Here is an 11,911-nt window from a genome sequence, read left to right on the forward strand (position 1 = left end):
CACCCACACATCTGCAGATGGTCTTTACTACTGCAGATGCTTCCTCAGCCTGACAAAGGGGGTTTGTGCCCAAAAGCTTGCTAAGACAAATTTTTCCAACTATTTGAGTTGGTCTAATAAAAGATATTGGATTTACCCAAAGAACCTTGTAGAATTTCCATGGCCTTCAAATGGAAATTGTTGTGAGTAGGTATTCATGGGACCTAGGAATTGAGGGGAGCCTGATGAGGCATGTTTTAAAAAAAAATAAAAAAGGACTTTCTAGAGTGGGAAGGTAAAGCACAGTAGAAAAATTAAAAAGGATAAAGGGAAAGAGCAAAAGAAAAAAGGGGAAGACAGAGATATTGAATACAATGCAGGGAATATTCCTGGTTAAAGATGACTCTAAAAGAGATGTACTAAGCCATGTTAGTCTGAAGTCAAACAGAAAGTAGGGCAGATTTGCTCCTTAGAGACTAACCAAAGAAAGAGAGATCTATAAAAGATCTCTCTTTCTTTGGTTAGTTTTTAAGGCTGCCTATACACATGCTCGGAGGGGGGCATTTTAATTAGAAGGGTTTCCAGGCAGCCGCTCTTATTAAAACATCTCACCGTGATGCATATTAAGCCCCTGAGCACTTAAAAATGGCTGCAGGACACTTTATCTAAACCTCATTCGATGAGGTTTAAAGCACCCTGTGGCCACTTAAAAATGCACAGGGCCTTAATACACATGATGCTGGAGTGTTCTAACAGGAGCACTAACGAGCGGGTATACAGGCAGCCTAAAGGGCAAATCTACCCTGCCTCCTGCTTGACTTCAGACTAACGTGGCTCACTATGGCACAGAGTCCTCTTTAACCAGAACTATTCATTGTAGCTCTTCTACAGATACCTGCTTACTTTTGATTAGTCTGTAAGGGGCAAATCTACTCTGCCCCGTAAATGATACTTAACCAATAAATACTTTGTTACACCACATTCTTCAACCTGTAGCAGCTGACTAGCTCCATAGTTCTGCACCTTGATCATACTAACAGGAGTGTGAATAATGTTTTTTAAAAAGTATTTTTCTGCTTGCCCCTGCAAGTGAGTTGCATTTAAATAAAAACTTGATCAACAACATTTACAATTACATGCAACAAACATGAAGCAACTGTATTCTTAAATAGCAGGAAATCTCTTCCAGGGACCTAGTCTTGGGTGTATGGCATGTTGGATTTTTCAGCCAAAGTAATGGACTTAGCTGCTGGGCTAAGGGTAGATTGTGTTAATTTCAACTCATAACCTGTGATGACAGTTTTAAATTCTGTTTGTTTGTTTTTTTCAATCCTACATCCTGTATTTTATGGCTGTTTGTAAATTAATAAACAAACTCTGGGAAGTTAGGAGAATACCACATAAAGCTTGTGAATATTAAGATAACCTTATTTCTATATTTTCATTGGTCACTAAGAAGAATACATGGCATCTGTCTTGTTCTGCAACCTTTTAAATGACAATCTTAATTTACATATTGGCATTAAACAAGTCATTGTTTCACAACCTAAGCTATATATCAAGCATCTACTTTTTCCCCCCAGACTCAAGAAAGGGCCGTCTGTGCTTGAAGGCTTGTCTACATCTCTCCCAATTATAAAGTTGGTACAATGAAATATTACCAAACACACCTTGCTCCCTCAACAAGTCAACCCTGACCAATAATAAGATGAAGTCAGACTTCTACTAGTGGCGGTGGAGCGGAATACAGAGTTCTTAAGACAGCAGAACCTGAGGGCTGACAATAGTTACGTTCCATCAGTAACTGCCAAACAGGTGGATTTTTGCTTTTGGACAAACTGTAGAAGCACGCGGTGCTAACTCTTTTCTAAAATTCTGGAGAAAGAAGGACTAACAAATATTCAGCACACATTACAGGCTCTATATTGAAATCTTCACTCAAGCAAAACTCACTAAAGTCAATTGGAAAAAAGCAAGGCTGAGGTGCACCTTACGGATTATTTGTTTGTGAAGTCCATGGGATGTTTGCCCAGTTGAATAGTCCCTATAACTGACAGTAATAAATAAAGGACCCTAACCACAGCTGAGTTCCCAAAAAGGTACTAAATATTTTCAGTTACTTGTTGGTTACCAAAATTCTAATTACAACAGTACCTGGAAGACGTAACTTTCTCTAAAGAGCTCCAAATACAGAATGCCGCAGAAGCTGGAATCTAATACTTCTACCATAGCTTCCTTTTGTAAAGGGGACTAGCAAGATGATGCATCACTAACTAATAAATAATTTACTCTAGAGCTATTTTCTGTGCTACACTGTAACTCTGTCCCTGGTATATTGTTCTTCCATCTTGAAATACTTTTTCATGGATTTGTAAGAAACCATGAGTTTAGGATACTGAACAGAGGTAGAAACTGAGGGACCGTCAAGTTTTTAATTCCTGTTTCAAGGGCAACTCCTTGCATGGCCTTAAGCAAGCTGCACAGTATGTGAGCTAAATTCTGTCCCTGGTTCCACTCAACTCCCCTGACTTTAGTAAGGATTCACAGTGATAACCAAGGACAGAACTGATCACTGACCTTGTCTGTGCTTGGGAAAATTGGTAAGCATTTTTCTAATACAAATATAGAATGGTACCATGAGTCAAAGCTGTACAAGTATGTAACAAGCACAGATATGACCTCCATGGTGGTCAACTCAGCAACTGGACTGTAAGTGGCATAAAAACCTATGCCACTAGTACTGCCATTGGTGGAGCTGTGCCATGACAAACTGATCATAAATCTTTCTTATTGTAAAGGTACCTTGTGTTTGGGGATGGGAAATGGTACTTGCACATTTCTCTTTCTAATTGGGTGCTGGAAGGATTAGTGTCTCCATTATAAAGCAAACATCTTCCTAGCTTTGAGAACAATATGAAATAGTCCAGCCATCACTCTTAATTCTTACCGCTATATATTCAGCTACTTGCTCACCATATTTCAACTGAAGACTTAAGTTGATACAGCTTCACATTCTCTGCCCCACCACATACACACACGCACATGCATTTAAATGATCCATGCCTTCGGCTACATATACATTGCGTTACCCCTGCTCAGAAAAGGTGTAAATAACAGTGGCTAAGACAGTAGCAGTTGGCAGCATCTTGTCTTGCACTAGAACTCCAAATGATGGAAATCAGTGGGAAACTTTTAAAAGCAACTATTGTGTAGGCAAAGGCAGCCTTAGATAGCATGGAAGTCATTTTGTAGGAAGCCATAGCCCTTCACTCCCCTCACTACACTCTCCTATGGAAAAGTGTGTGTGGCCTGCAGAGCACTTCTAAGCCCCAGGAACCTAAAACCCACCAAAATCCCATCAAAATTAATGTGACAATTGACTTTAATGGGACTTAAGTTGAGCCCTATGAAATGGAACTCATTGTCTTCAGGACTTTTGCTCAGTCCCCTTTCATTCTGTCCATTTTATTTATACAAAGAGATTTTTCAACAAAAGCTAGTCCTAAGTTTCCATTTAAGTTCTTTGGTTTACATTATAAGGCTTTACCTGTAACCCAATCCACCTCATATCAGATAGCAAATGGGAGTGAACAAAAAGCAGAACCTACTATTCATTCTGTCATGAGGATATATTTAACAGGGGGAGAACTTTAAAAAAAGAATCTGAAATCTGAAGGTTAGAATACTGTTTTGTTTCAGAGTATATTCTTCGATTGATAAGACTTTAAAGTATGTTAAATCAGTTAATCAAAACAAAAAATTGAGAGGTTTAAAGGTTAAAGTCCAGATGGCAATTCCACTCTGGAAGACTGAAGCAAAATGTTTATACAAATGACTTGTCTAGAGTACAACTAATATGTTAGTCCCAATTCTAAAGGAAATTTAAACCTACCAAAACAATTTACACCACTAAAAGCAAGAAATACTGGCAGAAAAACAAAATTGTAATAATGAACAAAAATTTAGGCAAGGGCAAATTCAGTTTTGCCTTGATTAGGCAAGCCTCTACAGAGCCAGACTTTGCTTACATTTTGCATCAGCATGTATCAGCAACCCAGAACAATGTCACTGAACTCAGTGATGGGTTTGAGTCCAAATTGGGGTTTTTTAAATTTATTTCTGGGAGGATGTACAGACTTTGACCATTTTCAGTAAAGGAGATTAAGAGAACTTTATGGAAATATTGCTGCTAGGAGTTTTAGAATGCTTTGCATGGCCGGAGTGTTTAGATAAGTGTTTGTTTAAACAATGTATGATGCTGTTTTGTACTAGTGTGTGAGGATAAGATGTAGCTCTACTTGTATGTTAGAGCAAAAGATATATAGCTGTCTGTGTAGGCTATTCCTGTATATGCTGATGTGAGACAGCATATTAGAAAGAATGTGTTTTGTGGCATGCACAATTCTAATCCTATGTAGACAGCTAAAAGGTGTACTTTTTAAAGATGGTTGAGAGGGAACAGGGAAATATGGATGTATGAGAGCTCATGCAAGCTGCTAGACCACTGCCTGATGGAACTGTCAGCTTCATCAGGAGGTAAAGTAAGGGAAATAGGGGCCCACATAGAACACAGCTCCTCTTTGCTCTCTATGGCAGACAAGCAGTGAGCCCACAGCTTGCCTTTCTTCTCTAGTCCTACTTCAATCTACTTTAAAAACCAGTGAAGGGCAAATTATTTAACAATGCATCAAGGAGTAAGACAAAACCCTATACTGATGAAACTTTGGAGCACGGGAAATCTTTCTGGGCTGAAAAATTCTGTCCAGGAAGAAACATTTTAGACAGTATTCATGGGGTTTTTTTAAATAAAAAAGCAGTTTCATGAAAGTCTCCAGCTTTTGGCCTTCAGAGATGAAATTTAAGATCAGTACAATCTCTACAGACTTGATCTTACTCTGAAGTTATGTCTTAGTTGAAGGATGATCACAAAATGTGCACATTAAACAATGGGAAAGAGGAAAAAATTAACAAAAAGGGAAAGTATCAAAGATCTTAAATAATAAATATAGATTGGCTTAATACATACACCAAGTAGATAAAAACCTTGGTGTTAAGGTCTCATGCAAAAGACCTAACAGGAAATCACATTGGCACTCTATCTACTTTGGTACAATGAAAGTCTGAGTCATTCCTAAGGTTCCAGGTGCTCCCTGTATTCAGAAATGAATGTCTCTCTTCTGGTTATTGACTATATTTGTTCTGACTACTTAGCAAATACAATAAATAAAAATATTGAATTAAGAAAGAAAACCTCAAAAAGTTGCCCTGAAGTTGGAATAGATTATCTCATGGCAAGTATTCAGCTACTAACCTTGTTATGAGCTTACTAAACATACAACACAATGTGAATGCAAAGAAATTGCTAGTTAGTGGTGGCACAGGCAACAGTTTGTTTTGCATGTCTGGGGTCGTTTTAAATGCTATTCTTAGATTTTGTGGCTGTGAAGCATTTACTTTCTTAACATCACTGTTTCCACTCCCTTTATTCACTCTGATATCTTTGTATTTTAAAACACAAGGAGAATGCTGTATGGGACTTATATACTGTATCTGTTGCACTTATTGAAGAGAGTGTAGCTCACTCCTCCTTTGTAAAGATCCGGGAGACTTGGGCTCTTTGCAGGAGGTAGAATTGAAAACTACCACTAGTCCAATCAGGAGGCTGATACATGATCCCATAACTTTCATATGGTGTATAGCAACTAGTGAAGGCATCTAGAGAGAGGTCCATGGCTGACTTTTCCTTTATCCTGTTCCCTTTATGGCTGTCTGCACCTGACTTCAGAGGGCTGACTGAGAGACCTTTCCTCATCTATTGTGTGGCTCTTCAGTAAATTCTCCCTGCTCTGCTCTTTAGTTCTGGTCCTGCCCCAATGAATGGTTGAAGCAGAAAAAGCCTTGCATTGGCCCTTTATGCAATAGAGATATTTCACACTAAGAAAGCAAAGAAAGTCTGTTGCCATGATTTATAACTGACATATCTGGGTAGGTGGGCAGCAAGCTGCCTAAATTAGCAATTTTTACTCTGCATATGCTAGTTGTAATGCTATTGGAAGAATTTTTCAGTTGTTCACAGTAGCTATCTGTTCATGCCAGTGTATTTCAGATTGACCCTGAAAAGATGGTATCTCATAATAAGAGTCTTGCTTGCTCTCTTGCTCGTTCATTTACAGTTAGAAAACCTGCTACATAGACACTAATTCATTCTATAAGTCTGACACCTTTTCTGATCTTAGATTCACTTATTTTTTAAAAATTAATATGAATTCCAGATAGTTAATGGTCTGATGATTTACCATCCCAGATGGGCAGTGAACCATCTAAACCAGTTGCTTGACTACAATCCTAACTCCCAGCTGATGCTTCACAGGAAGGTCAGAAAATAAAATTCACAAAGCATCTGGCTAACTGTCCTACTCTACAACAACAAGATGCATTCCACCCTGGTATTGGCCAGCAATTATAATATGCACAAAAGTAGGAGAACTGCTTTCTCTTGAATATTTTTCATCAATAGTAGCAAATTCTGCTCACTGTCAGAGAACTCTCCAAAGCTTTCTGGAATTTTAATGAACAACTTTTTACCTCTGTAATAAAATTCACTGACTCTTGTTAGATGGGTTGGGGTAGGAATACTTGGCCTGAGAAGACTAGATGGGGAGACCCCATCTCACCCCTTCATTAGCACCACCACACCCCTCTGCACCTTGAGATTCATCACCCCAGAGCAGGCATTCCTCTGCCATCATCAGCCACAGGCTCACAGAGGTCCAGCTATTCAGTTCCTGAGGCTCAAATCTCCCCAAGATTTCTCATTCACAGTAACCAAGAATTTGTACTGCACCTTATTTGTTTTAGGACTGGCATTGTAACAAAGGATTCCTAACCTCAACCTCCACATCTCCCAGAGCAGCTAGCTGAGGATTTCCCACAGTGCATAGCCCAGTTGCCCTAGGACCTAACTGGCTCAGGAGCCATTTCATCAGTGTCCACTGAAGACCTACACCACATACAGCTGAAGCAAACTGTGGCAAACGCACCACACCTCAGAAGAGAAAACTATGCCACTTTTGTGCAGAGGGCAGTGATTCTCAGGCAAGGTACCTTGTCCTACTTTCAGGGGTGATGGGAGTGTTGTGCAGCATTGGTGCTGTTAAGTGTTCAACTATGATTTGCACTGATAAAGGGAAAGAATTTAAGTAGGACATGGTAGTGTTAAAACCACTTCACCCTGCTGGGGTGGGAGTTCTCAGCAGCAGAGGAATGTTAAACTACAAGAGGAAGTTCGTTTTCACACCATGGGACTCGCAGCCACCGGATGTTGTGGAAGCTGACAGTTTAGCCAGGCTCAGAGAGGGGCTGGATACACTCTTGGAGGAAAGGGGCGGGATCCCCTCTGAACACAGCAGTGCAGTCTCTTTATCAGAACTCCCTAGACCTTAAATACTGAAGGCTACAGATGAAGGGAACCGGGTTGGGAGGAACCCTAGTCAGACCCAGGTCACTCCCCCTTTCAGTATCTGCTCACTGCCACTGCATGACATGATGCCCACAAGAAATGGTAGCCCCTATCCCAGGGGTCAGCAATGACACCCACAAGCTCAACTTGTAGGATGCTGGTGGTGGGGGGAGCCGTGACGGACCTGACCCTTGTTGTGGCAGCGCCGCTCCAGCCACTCCCCTGCCATCCAACCTGAAGTGCGTGTGCCAAGCAAAATGCCTTCATGTGCCGTGCTCTAGCACCTGTGGCAGGGACTGCTTACCCTGTTGCTCAAGGGGTGCTATTAGGTGTGGACCAATGTAAAACAATAACAGGGACAGGAGCAAGGGTTGACAACACACCCTCCAAAGGAGGGAAGCCGAGCCAACCGAGACCAGGAAGCCCGTAGACGGAGAAAACAACCCCGGTCTCCTTGCTGCTCGGGTGTGTGGGGGGGGTGCTTAGCTTGGTCCAGGGACCCGGTGGGGCAAGAGGGTCTGAGGCCTGGCCCGGCCCTGGCCGTTCTCCGGCCCCTTCCGACGCTCCAAAAACTGAGCGAGAGACGGCGCGCGGGGGACAAGGCCTCGCGGCCCCACTAGTGCGGGGGTCGGCCGGGCCTTACCGTGACGCCATACTTGAGCGCGATGCCCTGCAGCGTGTCGCCCGCGCGCAGCCGGTGCTCCACGTAGCGCTCGGCCAGCGGCGCTGCCACGCAGGCCGTGCTGCCGTACGAGCGCGTCTTGGTGCGGGCCAGGCTCTGCGACAGCTCGGCCTCCGACTCGCCTGGCGGCTCCTCCCGCAGCGACAGCGGCGCCGGCACGAACTCGGCCATGACCGCGCTCAGCTCCGACCCGCGCGCATGGCTGCAGCGGCCGCAGGCCCCGACCGGCCCGGGGGTGGGGCAGGGGCGGGGATGCCCTGATGCAGGCCGTGCCCCCGCCGCGCTGCTCACGCGCATGCGCCGAAGGTTGCGCATGCGCCGTGGGGGGAAGAGAAGCCTCTGCCCTTCCGCTGCCCGGTGCTCGCACGCGCGATGTGGCTTGTGTGGCAGCTTCGCAGAACTGGGCTATTGGCCACAAAACGATGGGATTTCATATTTCCGCTCCCCCCACCCCGCTCCCCTTCTCCCTCCCACAGCTCCTGGTCCGCCTGCCTCCCCACTCTCCTCCCTTCCTCCCTGCCTGCCACCTACCCCTCCCTGCCGGCTGTTCTGGGGGGCACCCGCACCGTGATCGCCCACCCCTTTGCCCTCAGGCAGGGAGGCGAGGGGGAAATCCCACTGCTCTGATGGCTGGGGTGCATTCCCAGCCACCAAACTTCCCTGGCAGCCGGGCAAGCTTCGGCCAGGGAAGCACAGGCCACCCAACCAATCGCCACCCACCCTCTCGGCAGCACATGCGCAGTTGGTCAGAAGCGTTACAGACAGACGGACAAGGCCTTTTATTATAATAGAATTCAAATATAAAAAGGGCTCAGTCCGTCTGTCCGTAACGCTCTCGGAACAGCCCGATACTGGAACAGCCAATCCGCGTCGTCCAAGAACGTTAGGGACAGGAGGCGGCGGCAGTGGCACAGAAAAGTGCTGCCATGACGGAGCAGGGGGGCAGGCCAGCTGCCCTCTTGGAGGCAGCGGTGGCACGGGGGGCGGAGGGGATGGCGGGGCAATCTTCCCGGCCCCCACCCGCTCCTGGGAGGCGACAGCGGCATTTTGGGGGGGTCAGGTTAGGATTAGTAAGCTTTCCCCCCTCTGTTCCCACCCACCCTGCCCCTCGTCATTCCTGACGGGCAATTTGCTAGTGTGCGTGTTGCTAGTGTGTGTGTGTGTATCTATATATATATCTATATCTCTATATAGATAGATAATGACTAACCTGTGTGTGTACACACATACACACACAGGTTAGTTGTGTGTGTGTATATATATGTGTGTGTTTTAGGACTTGTATATATATTTTAGGACAAACCTTCCTGAGGTGAAACTCCCTTCGTAAGCATCTCATAAAGTAAAGTTCAGCTCACAAAAGCTTTTGCTATACATTATAGCATCCTCAGCAGTCCCTCAATCGGAGGATGATCTCTACCATGGCTCATTGATGGGTCCTGAAGTGATTTAAGAGTCCAGTCCTTGAGCCACAGAGCTGTCTGCGGAAGCTGCAGGTCTTTCTACCAGGGAGAATAGGCTGCAGGCTGGGCTACCTCTCCTTTTCCTTCCTCCATTCTCTCTTACCTGCTCTGAGGGCATGACATGTTACCTGGAAACGGTCTGTCACTTGGCTGAGGTTGCGGCACCATTGGAATCCATTGGCACCTGACTTGTCCCAGCTCTTGATGTCGGCATCCATTTTCTTGAGGTAATCTATACAGAGCAAATCTTCCCTGCCTCTGTTAGGCTAAAAACAGGTGACCAGTTTAATCCAGAGTTGATTGCCCCGGATTTTGACTTGCATGGAAAATAGGCTGGGACAGTGATTTACACACTCAGTTTCAATGGTTTCCTCAAATTATCCTTTATTATCTGGAGCAAAGCGTTAATCCAGCTACTTCACAGGTGCATGAAGTAGGATGAGTGTGTACGTCTGCAAGATTCCAAGATAAAATTCTTTATCCTGAAGTAAACCAGTTGTCTGTTACCAGCCTGAGATGGTGATGGAAATGAATGGAGGAACACAATCTATCCTAGCTAGAAGGACAACTCGTAGCACTCTGACAGCACAGGGGAATGTTTTATGTCATCAAATATTCTCATCTGCATTGTACATATAAACAGCAACTTGATTTCCCTTTAGGATTAAGCTTGTAATCTCTTAATGCTATGGGCTACAAACATGGACAAAATTGACTTTATATGCTACATCCCATGGTTCTGTGGCCAATAATTTAGTCCTGTGAGGGCACAAATGCCTGCAGCACAAGAAGCTTCATTTACCCATAGGAGGGAAATGCTGATTCAGGTAGACTGTGTTTATGGAAACCATAAAGTGCATAGTGCAGTTCCTTGGGGTGTGGGGAGAAGGCAATAGTTAGCTTTTTTAAATGCCTTCCATTCTTTGAAATAAGTATTTTTTATGAGATTATGCAATCTGTGTTATTTCCTTGAATCCTAGGAGTCAAACCAAAATCAATTCTTTCTTGACAGCTTTTAATTGTGCTGACACTGATAAATTCAGCACTTCTGTCTGGCAGAAATATGGATTGCCAGTGACACAGGCATGATAAAAATTTGAAATATGGATTTTGACCATGGCAGTGATCAGATTATCGGGTCTAGATTAGGAGGTGCTTTTTAAATCCTCTTCACTGCAGCCCACATTGAGAAGAAGAGAGCCCTTTTTGAGAGCAGTGGTTCTCGCACTATTTGCTATCAGCCTCTTCTTTCTGTCAAAGCAAATGTTTCATTTTCCATCTTTCCATGTGGAAGAGATCATATTCATAGATATATCTGTCTGTGACTGAAATAGTAGAAGACAAAAGAATGTGCAGTCATAACCTTGTTGTAATAGGGCGTGTGTAGATGAAACAGCCCTAAATTGAAGCAGTGGGGTTTTAAAAACACCACTTCAATTTAGGGCCCTTTAAACCCCCATGTCATGCACACACCCAAATTTACTTGCCTCTCCAGTGGTGGGGAGGGGAGGGCAAGCTGCCACGGGGCAGAGCAGCCCCAGGGGGGGGCAGGGCTGATGCTTCCCTCCATGGCAGTGGCGCCCCTCCCCACCCCAGGCAGCACCCAGCTGCAGGTACCTGGCTCAGGCAGTCCTGTGGGGCACCACAGCCGTGGAGGGAAGCACCAGGCCGCCGCACAGCTCAGGAAGGCAGGCAGGCTCCTGGGGGGTGGGAAAAAAAACCTGGGCAGAGCCTGCCTTCCCAGGCTGCTGCCAGGCTGCCTGCATGGGCTTCCAGCAGAGCCCCTGAGTGGCACAAAGCCTGGCGCTTCACTCCACATCTATAGAGCAGCAAACTAAAACTCCTTGCAGGAGTTTTACGCCACCAAATTTGCTACAGCAGCTGGAATTACTACACAATACGACACTGATGCATGCAAACACCAACACCATTAAAGCAGTGCAAAAGCATTTAACCCACTTTAAAGTGTTGTGCACACATTCCCCTCCTTTCGTCTGCACACAGCCATAGTTCTCAGTGACACAAAGTGGTTTTGCTGAGAAAGCTGGCTGGAGAAAGCTTGGCCCATACTGGAGAGGTCCTGTGAACCTTCCTGAGGAACCTGGAAGGCTAAATGTGCATATGATACTCAAGGGGAGACATCATCCCCCAGCCTTAACCTCCAAATTCTCCCCCTCCCCATTCATGTTTCTCTTCCTTTAAGCTGCTGTTTGCTATGTTCATCCCCCTCCTCCCTGCTGGTAGGACCTTAAAGTGACCAACTCCAAATACCTCTCCTCTAACTGTTCCAGGGTTGAGTGGGTGCCTGCAGGAGGGAGGAGAGATATC

General features: G+C 44.8%; 1 protein-coding gene across 5 annotated transcripts in view; it reads right to left on the bottom strand.

Moving 5' to 3' along the window:
- Positions 1-8,383, bottom strand: part of LYSMD2 (LysM domain containing 2) — a 39,535-nt gene extending 31,152 nt beyond the window's left edge. For 3 of the 5 annotated variants that reach the window (XR_002095192.1, XM_019504216.1, XM_019504217.1), the window contains exon 1: positions 8,082-8,383. Coding sequence is in view for 4 of the 5 variants with exons in the window: in XM_019504216.1 (XP_019359761.1) it covers positions 8,082-8,291 (210 nt within the window). In the remaining variant the exon portion in view is untranslated. The remainder of the gene's footprint in view (positions 1-8,081) is intronic. The other 2 variants (XM_019504219.1, XM_019504220.1) reach the window with 2 other exon arrangements.
- Between the last annotated feature and the right edge of the window lie 3,528 nt (positions 8,384-11,911).

This window comes from Gavialis gangeticus, unplaced genomic scaffold, assembly GCF_001723915.1.
Source record: "Gavialis gangeticus isolate Ggan-Ray unplaced genomic scaffold, GavGan_comp1, whole genome shotgun sequence".
Classification (NCBI taxonomy): domain Eukaryota; kingdom Metazoa; phylum Chordata; order Crocodylia; family Gavialidae; genus Gavialis; species Gavialis gangeticus.